Raw genomic sequence first — 22119 nt, 5'->3', positions numbered from 1 at the left:
CTGGTGCAGTGAAAAGTGTCTTCATAACAAGTCTGCAGAGGCACTGTTGATCCCAGGTAAGTAGGATGCAAGAAGGATGATTGTGTTGTGGATGCGCCAATTCCAAAGGCGCACTGCTTCACTGCAGAGGGAGTTGGAGCAGGTGACCCCTGGCAATTAATGTAATACACTGTGGTCATTGTCGGTAAGTATTCTGACGGTGGTGTCACAAATATGTGCCCTGAAGTGCTTGCGCACGTTGAAAACTGCTCTGAGCTCCAAGAGGTTTATATGGAAGGTTGCCTCTCGCGCCATCCATCGTCCCTGTGAGGACACACCGTGCACGTGGGCTCCCCATCTAATGAGGGAGGCATCCATGGTAATATGGATGGACTGTTGGACTCAATGGCATGAGACTCGCATCAGAAGGTTGCGTGACTCGGTCCACCACATGAGGGAAACTATCATATTGGGCGGAGGAGCGACTCATTTGTGTATATGGTGTTTTGAAGGGGTATACACAGATGCCAGCCAATGCTGAAGGCACCGGAAATGCAGTCATATGTGGTGGACTACATATGTTGTGGCTGCCATATGGCCCATGACTTGAAGGCAGGTAAGTATAGGTCCTGTGGGGCTCATGGTGACCACCGTGCCAAAGTCCTGGATCGCTTGGAACCTTTGGAGAGGCAGGTATGCCCGTGAAGTCCAATTAGACGCCTATAAATTCTAGGGCCTGTGCCAGCTGGAGCGTAGATTTTTGGTCATTGATGATAAGGCCGAGCAATTTGAATGTCTGTCTCGCTATGAATATCATGTGGTGCATTCCTGCAGAAGATGGTCCCTTTATTAGGCAGTCATCGAGGTAAGGGAAGATTATAATCCCTTGTCGATGTAGTTCCGACAGGTACACTGCTACTACTGCGAGTATCTTCAAAAATACCCTGGATGCAAAGGAGAGGCCAAAGGGTAGTACACAATACTGGAAGTGCTCTACACTGACTGTGAACTGAAGGAACTGCCTGTGAGCAGGATGAATGGTGATGTGAAAATAAGTGTCCTGGAGGTCGAGCGCTGCCAACCAATCCCCTTTGTCTAATGCTGGGATTATCGATGCCAGGGTTACCATTTTGAATCACTATTTTCGAAGGTATAGGTTGAGTTTTCAGAGATCGAAAATAGGCCTCCAAACGCCCATTCTTTTCTGCGTGATTGCATGAGGAAGTAGTGAGAGTAGAAGTCTTTGCCTCTGAACATGTCTGGTACCCTTTCCACTACTCCAATGGAGAGGAGTTGGTGGATCTCCTGTTTTAGTAGGTCTTCGTGAGAAGGGTCCCTGAAGAGGGATATGGGGGAGGTTGAAGGTAGTGCTGTGAAAGGGATGGTGTAAATGGATGCGACAATCTTGAGAACCCAACAATTGGATGTGATGGAAGCCCAATGATAGTACAAGGGCCTCAACCAGGAAGTCAAACCTGCTTGTTTGACAGTTGGTTGGCATTGCGATTATTTTGAGGACACCTTCTCTGGTGTCACTATCACGTTCGGGATTGATTGAACCTCAGTGGCTGATATCTCGAATAGGAGAAGTTGTGGTGCCTCTGGTAGGGCATGTACCACAAACACCGATATGGGGGCATGCACATAACAAGGGTATGAAGGATCATTCTGGAGTCTTTACTTGAAGGACCTCATCAGTTTTCTGTTTATCAAATGGAAGGTCCTCTACTTTATTTTGGAGCTCCTGAGGGACTCCCGTGGTTTAGGGCCATGGGACTTTCAGTGCTGATGCTGTTGCCAGTGCTGGATGGTGAGATGACACATCCGTGGTCAGCACCAATGATGTTTTGTGTCGTGCGTTTGGTTCCGAGGCAGCCTTAGACTGCGAAGCCGCAATGCCAAATGTTCCGGGCTTGTCCCCCGTACTAACTCGACTTGTTGAAGCTGGTGGAACAGAGGGCACTGGAGAGGCTCCTTTTTTAGCTGAGGAGCCCAAACTCGGGGAAGCGTTTCTCTGTTTTTGAGCCCTGATAGGATCTGAATGGGTTGTGGATGACGTAGAGTCCAATGGCTGAAGTGCTTTATCAAATAGGAGCATGCGGAGACACATCTCCCTATCTCAGCGTGCTCTTGCAGTCAGCTTTGAGCAGTGCGGGCATTTCTGAGGTATGTGTGCCTGCCAAGGCACCTAATACAAGAAGAGCAGCCGTCAGAATTAGGCATGGGCTCGCAACTAATGTCACACTTTTTGAAACCCGGTGAGCCTGGCATTGTGAGGAGTCTTCTTCTCTGTCTCCCCTCTGGTTTTTTCGTTTTGTTCTGTTTTGTTGTTTTTGATAGCCGTGGCCTTAAAAATAGCTGGTAGCTATACTGTGGTGGGTTTTTTTTTAAACAGAATAATGAACTTCTAAAAACTAACTATAACTACAAATAACTAGAAACTACTAAAACTATTAATTATTAACTAATTTTTTATCTCTGACTAGAATATCTGAGGAAAGGAGCTCACTCTGTCTTCGACCGAAGGTAGCAACAAAGGAACTGGCGGGAGCCAGACTGTGCATGCGAGCACAAGGCGCCTACTGAGCATGCACAGTCCAGTTGGCTACTGCTAGGGAAAACTCCGATCTGCAGCCTCGGGATGACCCAACACCATAGTGGAGCACCCACAGAGACGTCACTCAAAGAACATTTGCTTCCTTCAGCCTCCAACTGTGGGGATGGCAGAGAAACTCATGTCAAGGTATGTCGACTCCAGCCACGTAATTAACATAGCTAGAGTTGTGTATCTTGTTCTATCTTCCCGTTTGGTGTAGACCTGACCTTACAGGCCCTCCCAGCTCCTACAAAGAGTGAATACATCTGTCCTCGTGAACCTCCTACTCTCTCCCACAAATGTCTTTCCTCCTGTAATTGGAGTGACATTGCCAGAGCAGAAGACAGAACACTTATAATGTCTGTGATCAGCCAAAGTTCCATCCCATTGGCTTCAAGAAACACGGTGCAATCTCAGGAACTGTTTTACCCTTGGGTGATATTGAACTGCTACTGCCCTTTGAGCCTATCAATATTTCTAATGTGTCTCTCTTTACAGTGTCCCTATCTGTTATTTTGATGCTTGTTAACAAGGTGTCTTTTTCCAACTTCCAATCAATTTGGGAGAGTGATGGGAGGAACCCAAACCAAAATGAAAGGTCCATTCACTCAGTGACTTACAGCATCTTTCTAAATCATACAGTCATAGGGTTGGAAGAGACCTCAGGCGGTCATCGAATCCAACCCCCTGCTAAAAGCAGGAACAATCCCAACTAAATCATCCCAGCCAGGGCTTTGTCAAACTAAGACTTAAAAAACTCCAGGGATGGAGATTCCACCACCTCCCTAGCTCAAATCCCTTAGTCTCCTGATGTAATTCATGTGCTCCAGCCCCCTAATAATTTTTGTTGCCCTTCGCTGGACTTCCTCCAATGAGTTCACATCCTTTCTGTACAGGGGAGCCCAGAATTGGATGCAATACTCCAGATGTGGCCTCACCAGTGCCAAATAAAGGGGGATAATCACTTCTCTAGATCTGCTGGCAATGCTCCTACTAATGTACCCTAATATGCTGTTTGCCTTCTTGGCTACAAGGGTGCACAACTGATTCATATTCAGGCCCTCATCCACTGTAATCCCCAAGTCCTTTTCTGCCGAAATGCTGCTTAGCCAGTCAGTTCCCAGCCTGTAGCAGTGCTTGGGACTCTTGTCCTTGTTTAACCTCAGCAGATTTCTTTTGGCCCAATCCTCCAATTTGTCTAGGTCACTGTGACCCTATCCCTACCCTCCAGCATATCTACCTCTCCCCCTAGCTTAGTGTCATCCACGAACTTGCTGAGGATGCAATCCATCCCCTCATGCAGGTCATCAATGAAGATGTTGAAAAAGACTGGCCCCTAACCAACCCTTGGGTCACTCCACTTGATGCCAACTGCCAACCAGACATTGAGCCATTGATCACTACCCATTGAGCCTGACAATCTAGCCAGCTTTCTATCCACTTTACAGTCCATTTATCCAATCCATACTTCTTTAACTTGCTGGCAAGAATACTGTGGGAGACTGTATCAAAAGCTTTGCTAAAGTTAAGGTATATCAGATCCACCACCTTCCCCATGTCCACAGAGCCAGTTTCCTTGTGATAGAAGGCAATCAGGTTGGTCAGGCATGACTTGCCCTTGGTGAATCCATGTTGACTATTTCTGATCACTTTCCTCTCTTCCAAGTGCTTCCAAATGGATTCCAGATGCAGCTTTATGAACTCTCCCGACTCACAAAGAGCCTTCATATAAACTTATTTCCATTATACCATTAATGGCTAGAGCCTACACTGCATAACTTTCCATTGTTTACTCTGGAAATAAAACTAGCCATTCCATTCCAGCATGAAATAATCACATAGACAGAAACCTATTTTTACTAAGAACAGCAATGCAAATTTCTTTCACTGAACGACTTGAGCCCTAAAGTAAAAATAAATCTTCTAATGAAAATATCTAAAATAAGCATCAGACCCACCAGCTACCATCATCCATTCCTGCATTTCAGATTGAAGACAAGAGTGAAAGCGTAGAATCAGTGGGTGAAATCTTGGCTCCATTGAAGCCAATAGAAAAACTCCATTGGCTTTCACAGGTCCAAGATTTCCTCCAGAATTTATGTCCATCACAGGAAGTATTTTGATGAGGACTTTGGCATGGCTAAAACACAAAGCAAAGCAATTTCACTTCTGAGACAGTCTTGTATGAGCATCTATCATTAATGTTTGACTAACAGGAAATAAAGAGTTTAAAAAGGCCCTCTACTTCATTCAATAAAGCTTTATCAAGACAGGAACAAAGAAAATGAAAGCCATCACCTCTTTATTAGCAGGGCAGGAATCATGACCCAAATTAATGAACTGTTGCAAAAATAACGAAACTGATGTTTCTCATTTTCTATTTAAGATAACTGTGTCCTAAGCCACCGATTTCTTACAGACTTGTTTTTAAAAACAGTGTGGGTATGTCTACACTTGCTCCCCATCTCGAGATAGGGATGCAAATGTAGTGTACCGAAATTGCTAACGAAGCGCGGGGTTTAAATATCCTGTGCTTAATTAGCATAATCGCGTCCGGGTGCCATTTTTAAATCACGTTATTGTGAAATAAAATACCCCGTGTAGCAGCGTTATTTCGAGAGAAAACCCTTCTCTCGAAATAACTGTTACTTCTCATAACAGGGTTTTCTCTCGAAATAATGCTGCTATACAGGGCGTTTTATTTTGCAATAACGTGATTTCAAAATGGCGCCCAGACGCGATTATGCTAATTAAGCGCTGGATATTTAAATCCCGCGCTTCATTATTAATTTCGGTATACTACATTTGCATCCCTATCTCGAGATAGTGTAGACATACCCTGTGTGTCTTTAATATATCCATGTTTTTAACTGGGCATCTACTTACCACTGGAGCAATCAACGCCTCCCCAGCCAGGTTCACAATGACAGGTATCTGGAGATACACATCTTCCATGCACACACTCTTCTGTGCAGAGAGCTATGAAGGAGAAACGCCACATGGCATTGTCAAATGTGTGACATGATTGGTATGCACACATTTCAATTGCATCAGAAAGGTCAATATTTTCTTAGAAAAAAACAAAAACACTACTTGCAGACTTTAATTAATATTAGATGTTTAAAGTAACCATATACGTCTCTCTTGATAAGACATAAAATAAGCTTATATCCCAATCTGGCTTTTTGCAATTAAAAAAAACACCTGACACCAGTAATTATTTTGTGTAGAAATTTTACTTCATAATAAATAAAACCTTTACCAAATTGACCCTTATGATTGTAATTAGAGAATGCCAGCTTCTTACAATACAGTCAGACAAAAGTGCTAGAGCTGAAAAGAAAATTAAAAAACCCCTCAGTCTTAATATGTATTAAGCTCCAAAACAGATTCGTAAAAATAGCCTCAGGAAAAGAAATCATTTTACACATAGTGCTGTCTTTTCAAGGGCATCAAGTTTTTCATAACTAAAATGTCCCTCTCTTAGTGGTTTTTAAAACCAGACTATTACGTGGAGGTCTCTTTTGGGGATATTGCACTGTGATCACTTAGAGACCTGCACGGTTATAAAATTGGTATCTGTATCTGCATCCATATCCACAAAAATGAGCTGCGAATATCGGCATCCACATCTGCAAATTTGTAAGGCGCTAGATGCAAAATTTGTATCTGTCTCCACATCTGCATAAATGAGCTGGGGATATCTGCATTCACAGATGTGGGTGTGAATCCCCACAGATATAAAGCCAATCTCCACACATTTGCAGAGCTCTAGTGATCACCAAATTCTTTCCACATTAGCCGGTGAGTAGCTATAATGTGAATATAAGAACTGCCCAACTAGGTGAGACCAATGGTTCCTCTAGCCCAGTATTCTGACTTCCGACAGTGGCCAATGCTGGGTGCTTTGGGGGGAAATTGCTCTATGACCATTAGCTAGGATCTACACAAAATAGGCCCATGTCCAAACAACGACAGCAGGGCTCTCTTATCTGCCAGTAATGAATCGGATTTGTTCCCAGCTAGGATCTATTCAGCCATCCATGTTTCAGCACAAGTTGGCATTATACTCCAGGTTGTCACAATGCTGAGAATCCTGGGTTTGGATTGTCAGAGACACTGCAGATTTCACACCTGATTTTCTCCAGCTCCGACTGGTAAGTGGTTTTCCTATCATCCTAACTGTAGGACGAAATTTACAGACCTTGGACACTCAAATCCTGCATTGCCATCAACATGAATTTCGCCTAACTGTAAGAATGGCAGGAACTCCCTATCAGCTTGTTTCCTTTGTGGGTTTTGCATGTGTCAAAACTGCAGTTCATTCATATTTCATCTCTTTTGTTTGGACAGCATTGCAGGGAGCATGAAATATTAATCACTAATACTCTAGGTGCTAATTGTCCAACTCTATTTTGTTCATTGATTTTATTTTCATAAGCCTTTCCAAAGACAGACATTCTTCTGGTCGGTAGGCATGGGATCAAATCCATGCGTAATGAAATGTGAGCCAGCATATAATACAGCAAAGACATTTCAGGACATTTGGTAATCTATGCTCAGGAGGAGATAAGAGCATGGACCAGCAGTAGAGTTAAGGGTCAATATTAAGGTCAATATGCTGGGAGAGCTGCTCTGAGTACGATGAAGAGCATTTGCATGTACCATGCCTACTTCTAGCCTAGAAGCTGATTCTGTTCCCACTGACACTAGTGTTAGTTCATTGACACTGATATATACGGGAGAGAATCTAGAGCAACAAGTCTGTGATTTTTCTGTTGCCTTTTTAATATTTAAAACCACATGCCATCTTCTCTCTATAAAACTGTGCAACACTTTTTTTTTAAACTGGGTGATTATTTTAGCCCCCGGGTAAAGAATATATTGTGAGGCAGAAGGCTGACCATGAGACATTTCAGTTCCTGTCACCTAAGCAGTTTATGAAACTGACTGGCATTTTCAGTGTGTTACCGGTCTATTATTTAAGCTTAAATGGCAATAGACATAGAAGCATTCTGCAGCTTATCTTATGCCTCAAACAGCTGTCTGCTAGGTAGAGAAAGTGATACATTACAGCCCTTAAATAGGTGTCTACTGCTACACAGCACAACAGACGCTTGCCTTCCTTTTACCACCTGCACAAAATGTCTTGTTTTCACCAGACTGTGAAATGTGAAAGATACGTGTTTCACTATGACAAAATAATTTTGACAAGAAAACATGAAACAGGCAAAGTCTGCCTTTCCCCTCAGCGAACACCCCATTTTACGAGTGGTTCTCAAAGTGTGGTCCATGGATCATGAGTGGTCTGCGACCATCTTGCAGGTGGGCCATGGGCTCGGGGTGCACGGGGGAGCCTACGCTGGTGCTCCAGCCCCGCTCCCCTCCCTCGCATAGTTGGAGCGTCAGCATTGGTTTCCCACTGCTGGGGGGGGAGGCCTTGAGGGCCAAATCTAGCTCGCGGGGGGAGGAAGTGGCTTTGTGTGCTGCTGCTACCCCTCCCCCCGGCTGGGGAATGGCAGTGCAGGAAACTGCTCTCATGGAGGCTCTCTCATCTGCTCCCATTGGCCAGAATCATAACCAATGGGAACAGTAGGGGGCCATGCCAGGGAGCGGCAAGAGGCACGGAACCAGGTCAGCACCCCCTATCCCTTTCACGTTCGGACCCATCCTCCTCACACACCCGCCTCCTGCAAAGTCTCCGCATCCCCACCTCGCTCCCGCACCCTCCTTCCCAGATGCTCCACCCTGTTCCTGAACCCTTCCTCTGACCCAGCCCTTCCCACTCAGTCTAGGGATGTTAAATATCAGTTAATTGAATAGTCAAGTAACCTCATGAATTCTCATTGTTTAGTCAACTAGTCTATAGTCCCTCGGGGCGGGGCCAGCAGCCAGTGCGCTCCAGCCCCACTCCCAGGGAGCCCCCTGCTACTCCATGCTGCTGCCTCTGTATCAGAGGCAGCAGCGCAGGGTGCCAGGTGAGAGCTGGTCTACCTGCTCCCCTCACCGACTGGCTGCCTTTTGCCCCGCATTGCTACCGCTGATACAGAGGTAGCAGCAGCCCCTGGCCAGGGGAGGATCTGAGATCCTGGATCTAGCATGAGCCGGAACTGAGCCCACCCGACTCCTAATATACTTTAAATGCAGAGCTGCAGCAGGAATACGTCCCAGACCCATCACAAGCCAGGACTGAGCTGGGCTGCTGGCCAGCCTGCTAAAAGAATTGCTGGCAGGGAAGGGAAATGTGTATAGTCTATAGCAGGGGTCTCCAAACTACGGCCCGCGGGCCGGATGCGGCCCACGAGGCCCTCTCATCCGGCCCGTGGAGACCTTTTTGTCTACGGAAAAAAAATTATGGAAATTTACGTGTATCCTGCCAAGATCAGCCGCTGCTTACGTGGACGTTATGTTTTTACCGAATTAAAATAGAGGCACGCAGTAGTGAGATTGTTTCAAAACCCATTTGAAGCAGATGTGGTCAGTTGCCCAGATGAACTGCAGCTGGAAGTCATTGAGTTGCAAGCAAATGACCTCCTTAGGGACAAGTTCAAAATAGGACTGGTGGGTTTTTACCAGTTTTTGCCCAAGGAAGACTTTCCTAATGTCAAAACTTTTGCATCAAGGTACCTTTCAATCTTTGGAACAACATACCTGTGTGAACAAACATTTTCAAGAATGAAATACGTGAAGAACAATTTGAGAACAAACTTGTCCGATGATAATCTCAGGTCACTGTTGATGTTAGGGACAACAAATCTAAAGCCAGAAATGTCTGCTATTTTGGCATCCAGGAAACAATTTCACCATTCACACTAATACAGGTGTTCATGTATAGTGTATCAATGTGTTATTAAATAATAACTGAATAAAATAATATTAAATAAATAATTAAAAACAACATCCATGTTTTGATTGTTTTTTATTTGGACCTCAAGTGTGTAGTCGGCCCCCGAACTGCTGTTTGATAGTTAATGCGGCCCTCGGGCTGAAAAGTTTGGAGACCCCTGGTCTATAGCATTAACTGATATGCTTTTGCTTATCTGTTAATCAACTACACTATTACATCCCTACCTCAGTATGCTCCTGCACCCTACTTCCTGGCCAGACCCCACACCTCACTCCGTCTTTCACCCGTTCTGTCTTCATGGGTGGTTGGCTGGTGGTCTGCGGAGAAGGTCTGCATGGGTGGGGGTGGGTTGCGGATCAAAAAGTTTGAGAACTGCTGTGCTAGATGGTAAAACCATTCACATATTAGCTCTTGTTTGGAAGTCCAAGAGAAATGGAAACAAAAATTCCTCCAGAGATGCATGCCTAGAGCCCAGCATGGATACAATATTTGTATTCGCTTTCAATCTGGGATCCACAAATCAGATATCCACAGACTTGCAGGGCTCTTCTTATACTGATTCCCTACCCCAATCCAATCCCTAGCTTTCCCTTTTGGAGACCACCAACTTTCTGAGTCGGTTTGATCCAAATGTGTCTTTTTGCCCAAATTCCTACCCAATGCAGAACAGAACTTATTAAATAAATAGAGCAGAGCCCCAAATCTAACCTCACTGGAGTAAAACCATTTAAATCAATGGAATTACTTCTGACTGGCCCTGCATGTAAAAGATACAGAAAGTCCCTGCTTTAAGTGGAAGGCTAGTTTGACATACGCCAATTTATTCTAGGGTGGATATAATCAGGAATGCTGTTACTGTCTTTGCTCTGAATCAGATCTATAGCATTCATATAAAAGGTCAGAGTAGGGTATTACTCCAAAATATTACCAGTGCAAGTAAAAATTTAAAATTCTCCCATATAAAATGAGAAGTCTTGTCTTGCCATAATCTTTAGAGTTTAATTTAATTTTTCATTCTATTAACATTCCACATTATAAGAGACAATGATCCCCAAGGCGTTCTTCATAATAAACTTTGTACAGCGGTTTGCAAATGATCTTACTAGTTAATGGAACTATAAAAATCACTTGCACGGAAAGGTCAAGAAAAATAAAGATGAGTGTGTACGTTCTGACACTGTCCTGCTCGACACCCAGCTAGAATGCCCTGGAATGAAGAAAACTTGCACTAATGCAAGCAATATAATCTCTTCCAGCATAAAGGCTCACTCTTTAACCCCTTGGAATTCCAGTGATTTTCTGTCTGCATTTTTCCCTGATCACCTTCTCTTGAACAATCCAGCACCTCATTGATCAGTTTATTATTAGCATTCTTGGCATGAGTATGAGATCAGTTTGTAGTTTGATTCAGCCTGGTAATAAAACGACCTACATCAAAGTCCTGCCAAAATGCCAACTTTGTAGCAATGCGTTTAGCATGAGTTATTTCGCCATATTCAAGGTCACCCAGCAAGTGTTCCTTATCATGGAATAAAGTCAACAAAGAGAGTTCTGAAACAATTCATTTGATGCTTATCACTTATTCACTTTATAATTACAAACACTGATTCACACCACATATAAGGTCATTCTTCAGAGAAACTGCCCAACTCATTAAATTCTTCCCAGACGTTACATTGCTGTTCAGCTTTCTCTCGCTTTACTGGTGATTTTTAATTGCTGTAGCTATGTTGGATTCCAGGATACTAAATAGTTGACTGGAAAATGTTAGTGTTTTCTCTGATAACGTCAAAGACCGTCCAGATCTCTGGGCTGTGGAGCGTTGGAATAACCACAATGTACTTATCTTTCATGGCACCATGCTATGGGTGCTTATGTCTGCTCCTTAGAGTATGCCCCCACTGCAAAGTTCACTGGGGGATCAACACCCCCGTCTGAGCTCCTCCCTGGGTTATCCTGGCCAGGGTGTGAGCAGCCACCCTGCAAAGCCTTACTTGAATTACTGTGTCCTGACTTCTACCCTGCTCCCCATGTGTCACTAGGATCTCCAAAGACACATCCCCTGGTTCTTTCTGCTGCAGGAAGCTGAGTCACTGTGGCTTTGTCTGCACTGCCAGCTTTGCCGGCAGTGCCTATACAAATAAAGCACAAATTAGCATATTGCCACTCTTCATTAGCATAATTTAGTCAGGCTGTTTTTGCACACAAAAAAGCAGTGGGACTTTTTTTTTTCGGCGCAAAAACCTCCAAGAGAGGGATAAGGATCTTGCGCAAAACAGGGCTTGTTTTTGCAAAAAAAACAAACAAACAAACAAAAAAAAGAGTCCCCGCTGCTTGTTTTTGCACAAAAACCTCTTGCTCAAAAATGGTTGAATAAATTATGCAAATGAAGCCTAACAATATGCTAATCTGCACATCATTTGCATAGGCTCTGCAGGCAAAGCCGGCAGTGTAGATGTAGTCTGTAAGTAAATTGTGGAAGAACATGTCTGTTCTGGGCACTTGGGGACTATCAGTACTTGAGCGATTTAGCCAGTGGCCTCAATGCTAAGTAGACAGGTTACCAGGTCAGGTGAAAGCATAACTCAAGCTTAAGCCTATACCCTTCAGCATGCCAGCTGGCCTGAGTGTAAAGAACCACCAAACTCAGGCAAGAGGGTTTTCTGTGGACCAGAGGCGGGTTAGGAGAACACCTCAGTAAGAGCCCAAGTTAACTGCATATTAACATCCAGCTTCTACAGTGCTAAGAGCACAGTCATATTTAAGGAGAGGCCTTAGGCTAGTGAGTGGGCTGCACGAGTGGTCCTCCATCTAACCAATAATTGTCCTAACCAAGATGGTCTCCCAGGCTGGGATAGTTTTGCTCGCTGCGTTTGCATACTTAGGATACACAGGGGGTGCCGACTGAACCACAGCAGCGCTTTGATCAGATGCAGAGGGAGCGCACGGCTCTCACCATCAGTGTTGCGTGTGATCAACAGGCACCTCCCTTCATGCGCCCTGGCTTCACATGCATGTCACTTCAGTAATGCCAGGAGGAAAAAACACTATGCAGACGGAATCTGGCAACCCTGCGTGTGGGCAATGATCAACAAAATGTCTCGTGGCCACACCCAGAACCCTGCTGGGCCGTGGGTTATCCACCGCTGCTTCAATCCACGCAGCCAGGAGCCAGGACCACAACCACTATATGGAGGTCCTTGATTCCAGGGATCCCTGGGAGGGGGTGGGGGTCGGGGTGAGGGTAGGGGGGCAGGCACTGCCATGTTGACAGGTCAGGCCTCAGCTAATGCCAACCTCACCACATCTCACGGACAGACACATAGCCAGGGTCTGTCTGACTCACTCATGGCTAAATATTGATCAAACGGGAATTCAAACAATAACGCTGTATTTAGTGTTTAGGTTTTACTGAATGCTTGCGAGTTGCTGTATTAATCAATCATATTTGGAATATCTGTGTTCCGTATAATAATGTAATATCCGAGGACTTGTACTGCAAGCCTGCGACTGTGTGAATAGTAATACTGGAGAGGACATTACTTAGTGCAAAGAGCTGCCCTCCAGAAAAAGAAGACTCTTCGACACCAGAGGGGGCTGTGGTTGGCTCTTACAACTGGAAACCCCCTACAGCTGGGCTGAGACACCTTCAGCAGTGGAGTCTTTTTATTGTTCTGCTCTTCCCCATGAAGAGAGATCCCCCAAGTAGACTCTTCCCATCAGCTAAGTTTGTAGCTCAGAACATATAGCAGGAAGGGGAGAAAAACTTGGTGAATTTGGTTGGTAAAATCCAAGGGTGTGTCTAGACTACATGGCTCCATCAACGGAGTAGCGTAGTTTACCCGACATAGTCAATGAAGTGGGGATTTACATAATCCCCGCTTCATTAAAATGAAAAATGGCCGTCGCGCTGTGCTGACAATCAGCTGATCCGGCACAGCACGGCAGTCTAGACACGGATTGGTCGACAAGGGAAGCTTTTGTTGATCACTCCTGTAAACCTCGTTTCACGAGGCATAAGGAAGTGGTCGACAAAGGCTTCCCTTGTTGACCGATCTGTGTCTAGACTGCCGTGCTGTGCCAGATCAGCTGATGGTTGGCACAATGCGGTGGCCTTTTTTTTTTAATGAAGCGGGGATTATTTAAATAGTAGTCTAGACACGCCCCCTATGTATAACTCACGGCAACCAACTGGGGGTTTATGCCCTGGTTTCTAACGCTGAGATTGGTACTTGTGGCTCTTGTGTCCATGCTGGGAGCATCTCTTCCACTCCCACAACCTGTTCTATGGAATAAGGAGGTAAATTATGTCCCTTGGTGACATGTAACTCTGGGTGAAACCCTGGCCTTTTCAAAGTCAGCGGGAGTTTTGCCACTGGCAGCAGCTGACCAGGATTTCATGCTCTGCAGGGAATCCTCACAAAGCTTAGCTTCACTCCTAGGCTGTGTCTAGACTGGCCAGTTTTTCCAGAAAATCAGCCACTTTTCTGGAAAAACTCACTAGCTGTCTATACTGGCCGCTTGAATTTCTGCAAAAGCACTGACTTCCTACTGTAAGAAATCAGTCCTTCTTGCGGAAATACTATTCTGCTCCCGTTCAGGCAAAAGTCCCTTTTGCGCAAAACTTTTGCGCAAAACGGCCAATGTAGACAGCTCAGATTTGTTTTCCGCAAAAAAGCCCCAATCATGAAAATGGCGATCGGGGCTTTTTTGCGGAAAAGCATGTCTAGATTGGCACGGACGCTTTCTGGCAAAAAGTGCTTTTGTGGAAAAGCGTCCATGCCAATCTAGACGCTCTGTTCCGAAAATGCTTTTAACGGAAAACTTTTCCGTTAAAAGCATTTCCGGAAAATCATGCCAATCTAGACACAGCCCTAGGGTTTAACATAGGAAGAGGCTATACCAGACAATGTTGTTAAGAGGGCAAACTTGTGTTACTTTGTCTAACAGCCTAGGAGGATTAGATCCACAGAGACCCTGCCACTTTTAAGGCCCAATCTTTTCCCTCTGTCCTCAAGGCAAGTAGGATTGGGCCTCCAAAGACTCTTTCAAAGTCTTATTATATAGTTTAGAACTATGCATCTGTCCATCTGTGAGTCCATTTGTTCACGAACTCTTCCTAAACAGTACATTTAAATTAGGACCACCAAATTTGGAATGCAGCTTCCTCTTATCGTAACTTAAATCAAGGTCAGGGTTTGGTTGTGTCAGGACAATGGGATGTGCCTGGAATGGGACTGTTTCTCAAAACGGAAAGGGACAGGTTTGGTAGGAAGGAGTTATACTGGGGACGGGGACAGCTATAATCCCATTGGGCTGTCCATCTACTGTCTGTGTAGCTGTCTGTGCACCCCTCCCCCAGCTGTGCTGGAGGCAGCTGCAGCAACCAGGGACAGACTTCTCACCTGGCCCCACACTGCTGCATTGAGAGAGGGCTGGGGTTGTCCCCTTGCCCCAGGGCAGCCTGCATCCTGAACCCCTCCACCCCAGAACAATGATTTAAATGAAGAAAAATAAAACTTATTTGAGTTAAGGGCCCAAGCAATACCGGGTAAATCTTGTAGTGGTTTAAATACTAAAAACTGTGGATCAGGTAAAGTCAGCAACTGTTTTTTTAAAGTCCCTGCTGCTGCTCCAGCTAAAAAAAAATATTCTCCCTGACCATGTTCAGGTGAAAACTGCCTAGCTTCAATCAATTCTGCTAATCAATGTTACAGTACAATAATATTCTTGCGGATTATTTGCAGCATTTAACAGTTCCTGATAAATGATTTTCTACCTCTGACTTGAGGTTCAAAACAACCATTAGCAGACTTGGCAAGGAGTAACACACTTGTTCAACTTGTTAATGAGGTTAAAACGGGGGCTGAATCAGCAAAGCATATAGCACATGACCTAGGCAAAGTTCTTTTTTCTTTCTTTTAAATTCACCAAGAAGAGCAATTTCTGAAAGACCCCTTTCCAGTCCCGGCTTTTATTTTGGAAACTGATCCTCGGTATCTGCAATGTGGATGTGATTTTGCCTATGAATTGTACTGGACACTGCAGCTGTTGTGAGGTAACCCATTGTATGTTCTGAGCTATACAGAAATATTTAACACTCCTCACTCACGCTGTGCTGCACGTTATTGATTTTGAAGGATTTGATGCTGCTGGCCTCACTCCAGCAAAACTCTGATGTCAATAAGAGGATTGCCTGAATGAGGCCCGGAGGGGAAAGCAAGTCTTCCTGCGCTGTTAAAAGCAGAAGGAGAGCTGCCCACGCTGCTAGGATTGGAGGAATGCAGCTCTCCTTCCCCGTGAGCTGAAATGAAAGTTCACCAGGCTGAGGACTCTGGATTAGGAAGAGCTGGAGGAGCTGCTACCTGGCTAAGGAGTTTCTGGGGCTTTGTGCCAGGACATAGAAAAGCAGCAGAGCCTGATGGAGGAAGGAGAGGTCTCCATCAACAGCCTGATCTGCACTACGTGTCTCCATGACAGAATCTGTGGGGAGCTGAATTCAACTCACAGGCACAAGGAAAGTGAAACTACACTCAGGCCTTGTCTACACTTACCCGAAGATCAAAACTCCAGAGATCCATCTCCTGGGGTTCGATTTAGTAGGTCTTGCAAGGACCTGTTAAATCAACACTGATGGCTCCTCCCCTCGAACCTGGTACTCTACAAGGTCAAGAGGCGTAAAGGAAGTCGACAGAAGAGTTTCTCCCATCGACCTCCCACAATGGGGACGCCACAGACATTTGACTTAAGGCATATCAGCTCCAGCTTCGCTATTCTCATAGCTGGAGTTGCGTATCAAAGTTGACTTTCCTCCCCCAGTGCAGATGTGGCCTTACACCCTGAACAAGTAAGGGCTGCTGTGCTGGCAACAACTCACTCCTGGGGGCGAGCAGGGTGGGTCTGGCCTGATACCCTCCTCCACGTGTGTAAGAGAGGGCAGGGCTTCCTAGCAAAGGTGGCCCAGGGGATAGCACTGACTAGGGCTACATCTACACAGCTTCCCTCTTCCACAAAAGCCTATGAAAATGAAGTATGGATTAGCATATTGCCGTGCTTCATTTGCATAATTAATTAGGAGCTGTTTTTGCGCAAGAGGTTTTTGCACAAAGAGGCGCCGTCTACACAGCACCTTTTTGAGCAAAAACCCCCTCTTGCGCAAGAGCTGTTCTTCCTGGCAGAAAGCAGAACAGCTCTTGTGCAAGAGGGGGGTTCTGAGCAAAAAGGAGCCGTGTAGACAGCTCCTTTTTGCGCAAAAGCCTCTTGCGCAAAAAGCAGCCACTCATTAATTATGCAAATGAGCACAGTGAAATTCCACGCTTCACCTCATTTGCATATTTCTTGCGCAAAACAGCGCAGTGTAGATGTAGCCCAGTTTTCTTTCCAAATAATTTATGGAAGTCAGCTGAAAGAGAACCAGGATGTAAGTAACAGTCAAGGGCGGAGTTTCAAGAGAGTGCGGGGGGCAGCAGCTGTGTGCACCGGGACATGGCTTGCTTTTCTTCCTGGTCCCCTGACGATAAGGGAGCTAGGGGAAAGTACTTGGATTCCGTGATTTACTCCTCTGCCCCCTCCTAGCACCAGCCAGGAGTGATAGGCTTGCACGGAATCCAAGTACTTTCCCCTCGTTCCCTTATCGGCAAGGGACCGGGAAGAAATGCAAGCCATGTCCTGGTGTGCACGGCTTCTGCCCTCCCTCCCCTCACTGCTCTCTCAAAACTCCACCCTTGGTTGCTGTACAACTACTGAGGCTGATTCCTATCTCAGGCCACCAACATAATCCTTGTGTGACTCCACTGATGATTCGCGGTTACTCAAGTTCAGCAAAGGCAGACTCAGGACCATTGTCTTGCCTTTGTAATTCATTGTTATGGGAAACCCTTCACTTTTGTGACAGTCAGATCTCTGATTTGATTCAGGACCCACAGTCCAGGCACTTACTCCAAACTAGAAAAAAGCCCTTGGAGACAGACTTCTTTCCCCTCTCCATATACTGTCAGAAGCTACTGAGACTCTAGTCATCCTGCATAGGCCCCCTAAAAAGGGAGTCAAATCTTATGTAGTATCCACATAAGTGTAACTTTAATTCACCATTTTAATAAAGAGTATGGAAGTGGCTAGATTTAGGGCAGGTCTATATTGTGGGCTGAAGTTGATCTAAATTACACAACTCCAGCTATGTGACTGATGTAGCTGGAGTAGATGTGCCTTCGGCTGACTACTGTGATGTCTACATAGCACATGGCCAATGAGAAAAGCTCTTCCCCTCGGATCCACCTAGTAGCAGAGACAAGCCTTTTGATTACAGAAGCCTCCAAAAATGTGAAACCTTGAATATGGACAGAAAGCTTCTAGTCCTACTTGCAGCAGTGTTTTATCAGTGAAATCTGACGTCAGTGCAGTTAGCTTGTTGGTTACTGTGTTGAAACAGAACAGACTTTTTCCCATTCGTGTACAGGATTTGTACAAAGATGCTGCAGAGAACAGTCTGTCTGCTTTTTAAAATACTTTCACCTTTATTCCCCAGGACTGCAGACATAGGGCACATCTAGACTACATGGCTCCGTCAACGGAGCCATGTAGATTAGGGTTGTAGGCAAAGGGAAATGAAGCGGTGGTTTAAATAATCACTGCTTCATTTAAATTAAAATCAAAGGCGTTTGTCGACCTCCCTGTTATGCCTCGTGGGATGAGGTTTACCTGGGAGGTCGACAAATGCCTTTGATGTTGACCACAGAGCGTCCAGACTACAGCACTGTGCCGCCAAACAGCTGATCGGCAGAGTGCGGCAGCCATTTAAATTTAAATGAAGCAGCGATTATTTAAATCGCCGCTTCATTTCCCTTTGCCGTGTCAACACATCCACATGGCTCCATCGATGGAGCCATGTAGTCTAGACGTGCCCATAGTGTGCACCTCCCTAGGTATTGGGGTAGTTTCTGATTCCTAATTGAGGCAGAAATGAGCTCAGGATTTGGCTTAATACATGTATTCGGATTGTGGGCAGGAAACGTTTTGTTCTGTGTTTGGTCCAGCAGTTAGCACAATAGGATTCTGGTCTAGGACTAGGACTGCTGGGTGCTACAGTAACACAAGTAAATCATAATAATATTCATCAGGGATGCTAAATGGGATTTGTATTTTTAAAGCACAGTAAGTTTAGGGCATAAATAGGTCGAGAGTGTCTCTTTATCCTTTGTACCCAAGAAAATGAGGTTTAGAAAGTAAAAATATCAATGATTGAAATACTGAGCTTGACCTAAACTGAACCCACCACCCCCATTTTTTTTTCAATGAAATTGCTACGTCTCTAAGTTTCAAGCAGAATTTCCCTGGAGGATTTCAAGAAACATTCATTAAGGGGAATGCATGTACTACACCACAACTCTAATGCCAATGGGCTGGATTGTTGGCAGGAGGGACTGAACTTGGGACCTTTTGGGGGCTAAAGCAGGGATGGGCAAAATATGGCCCACGGGCTGGATTCGGCCCCGCCAAGCATTCCGATCTGGCACGCCATGATACTCTGGACTACCAATGCCCCATAGCCCAGCGGGACCCTCAGGCAGGCTCCCTGCCTGCCATGCCCCACACGCTGGCCAACAGGAACCGCCTGGGCCAGGCTTGCAGGCGCAGGTACCTTGCGGAGTCCCCCTCAACCCCTGGCATGCACTGCACAGACAGATGCTTTGAGTGGCATGTGGGGGCAGGGCAGACAAGGAGGCTGCCTGAGGGTCCCAGTGGGCTGCTGGCCAGGAGCCACCTATGGTAAGCCCCTCCCGGCCAGAGCCTGCATCTGGTACCCCACTTCCTCCCGCACTACAACTCCCTGGCCCGGGTCACAACCCAAAACCCTACACCCAAGCCCTCTGCAGCTCTTCCTGCACCCCTGCCCCCAACTTCATCCCAGACACTGCCCCACTTCATGAACATCATGGAAGAGTGCGGCTCTTGACCACTTACCCAGTTTTTGGAGTGGCCCCTCATCAAAAATGATTGCCCATCCCTGGGCTAAAGTCATGAGACTCTACCACAAGCGAAAAGCCAAGGGGTTGGCTAGCTGCAGAGCAGACTTTACACTCACTTTCAACGGTCTCAGTGCCGCCGGGTTTCATAGCCAAGGTACAATATGGGGCCCTGTCTGTTAGCATCCGCTCTGGGGCAAGATGGGGGTTACATCAACCCAGCACCACTGCCTTACACTCAGAGTGCCCTTCATCCTGCCGCTCACTGGGGGGTGGGAACCAGAACTAGAACCCACCACCCTGCCCGCCCCAGGCAAACGCCCTATCCCTTAGCCCCTGCCAGAACCTGCCCCACAGTTATGGTGCCCTTTATCCTATTTCTCACTGGGGGAAATGGAGAGCGGACCCAGGATTAGAACTCCCAGCCTGCCCTCCCCAGGCAAACACCCTAACCCCTAGGCTATGCCAGAACCTTGCCCTAGTCCGTGTTTTCCAAGACCCCGTTGTGACCAGAGCCATTGTGGCCAGCACCGCCATAGTCTCCTTACCTAGGCAACTCATGGGCGAACCCAGAGGGTGCACTACGCCCTTCCTCCTCCCCAGTGCCCTGTCAAAATTCTGATTGCTAAATGGGGTACTCCCTCGTGCCCCCTCCCTGTTCCTCCCTGCATCCCCACCCCTTGCAGGCAACAGTCCTCCATGGAAACTAGGGGCTAATTAAGGCCCTTTCCTCCAAAAGCAGCGGGGTGGAGTTGGTGGGGGGTGAGCTTCCAGCCCTCTCCACTGGTCCCAGCTCAGGACCCGTTTGGCGCAGCCTGGGCCAGCTCTTCAGTCCCTTACTGCTCCCTAGGCGCCTGCCTACCTGCCCTGTTCCCTCCTCCCGCCTCTTGTCCTGCCTCCAGTGGTGGGTTTTCTGGGAGCTGCTCCACCCACAACCACAGAAATACCTGCTCCGGCCGTCACCCCACGCTGTTAGCCTCACAGCTGCTGTGGGGCTCCACTCGGCTCTGACCAGGCTGGCAGCTGCTTCATTAACCCCCTGGCTGCCAAACTGCCTCGGGGTGCATAAACCCCGAGAGCCGGGGTGCCAGGTTTGTATCATTTTTGGTGGTGCTCAGAATGGGTCCAAGCCGAGCTGTTCATAGGATGCACAGGGGTAACTGCCCTAGGGCCACACTTTGGAGGGGCCCCAAGCTTCAGGGGAGATGTGTGGTCTAGGGCAGCCCGGAGAGCTAGTGGGGGCCTCGCTCTGGCTGCAGCAAGCAACTCAGACCCAGCCCTTCCTGCCCTAACCCTGTTGGCTCCCTGCATCGCTCAGGGGAAGGGATGGGAGCCAGAAAGAGGTGGGCGGGAGGTTGGGAGAAGCGGTGGAATGGGGTCGGGGGCACAGAGCCAGGGTGGGGAGAGACAGGGCAGGGTGAAGCAGGGGCAGGAAGAGGTGAGGTGAGGGCTTGAAGGAAGGTGTGAAGAGGGGGGTGGACTGGAGCTAGGTCGCTCACTGCTGCTGGTGCCATGCCCCCTGCAAACCCTTCAAGACATCCCTGAAGCGCAGTCCCCCAAAGCGTGAGGCTCAGGGCGGGTGTCCCATCCGTCCTGTGCCTGGGACAGCTCTGAAAATACATGTCCAAGCATTCGTGGGGCCGGGCCCGTGTTCCTGAATCTTGGGGGAGCACAGGCCCCATGGACCCATCTAACTTGCCGCCTATGCCCACAACACAACCATACGCACGTTTAAAGTGCAACTGCTGTCGTCTCACGGAAAAAAAAGTCTGCCAGAGGGAAGCACTGGGAGTCCCCAATCCACAGAGAAGTTTACACCCGCCCTGGCCCTCCAGCAAATGCAGCTTTCTCCATGGTGATGGGAGGTGGGGGTAGGTTTTGATTACAGATAAACCACAGTGAGGGGAGCCTGGCATCTGTCTGAGGACTTATGGGTTCTTTCGCACAGCACGCAATTAAGATGCTAACAGATGCTTTTCAACGGAGCCCTGTCTGGATACAAAATTTGTATCTGCCTCTGATCTACGCTCCGCGAAAATAATCCGTGGTGGAACCCCAGTGGGCTGCGGGCTCCCACGGCTCACTGAGATGAAGGAGGCCACTCATGCGGCTCTCTCACTATTCATGGTTGCCCATCACCGGTACAGGCACTGAACGCCCTTAAAAAAAAAGAGAGCACCTCAGTCACTTAAAATCTCGGTGACAAGAATTAAAGACAAGAGGAGCTACATGAAGTGCTGAACATGGGGAGTTTGGACCTAGTCTCACTAACTACTGAAGCCAGAGAGAACTCTGCCGTTGGATCACAGTTCACATCCCTTCCCCCATGACTAGTGAACGCTGAGTATTAGTGGCTCAGACTTCTTTGGGGGCAGTAACAAGCCTCTTGTTACGTAGGTCTGTAAAGAACCAAACTTTTTTTTTTTTTAATATGAGCTTGATTATTCAAAGGCTCTGAGTACCTGCAGCAGCTCCTATTGGCTTCTCTGGGAATTGGGGGTGCTAAGCATCTGTGTAAGCCAACCCACCCCCAGAAAAAAAAGTGCGCTGTGCTGGGAGTGAAACTAACTGGCTAACTGCAGTGGTGCTCTTGGTGGCCAGGCTAACTTTTGATTTATTCATACAGTGCTTCAATTTCAGTGAGTTTAGCATGATCACTTTGGCCATGTGGGAAGTTACAGCTCACCTAGACTACATTCCTCTCTCGAAAGAGGAATGCAAATGAAGCAGATCAA

At 46.8% G+C, this 22119-nt stretch overlaps 1 protein-coding gene across 6 annotated transcripts in view; it reads right to left on the bottom strand.

Moving 5' to 3' along the window:
- The window catches only part of MEGF11 (multiple EGF like domains 11), a 486582-nt gene that overhangs the window by 299972 nt on the left and 164491 nt on the right, over positions 1-22119 (bottom strand). For all 6 annotated transcript variants that reach the window (XR_012895692.1, XR_012895693.1, XM_075896881.1 and 3 more), the window contains exon 6: positions 5462-5554. Coding sequence is in view for 4 of the 6 variants with exons in the window: in XM_075896881.1 (XP_075752996.1) it covers positions 5462-5554 (93 nt within the window). In the remaining 2 variants the exon portion in view is untranslated. The remainder of the gene's footprint in view (positions 1-5461; positions 5555-22119) is intronic.

The sequence above is a fragment of the Pelodiscus sinensis genome, chromosome 14, assembly GCF_049634645.1.
Source record: "Pelodiscus sinensis isolate JC-2024 chromosome 14, ASM4963464v1, whole genome shotgun sequence".
In the NCBI taxonomy this organism is placed as follows: domain Eukaryota; kingdom Metazoa; phylum Chordata; order Testudines; family Trionychidae; genus Pelodiscus; species Pelodiscus sinensis.
The sequence above is the reverse complement of the archived record's forward strand: the minus strand, read 5'-3'. Positions and strand labels throughout refer to the sequence as shown.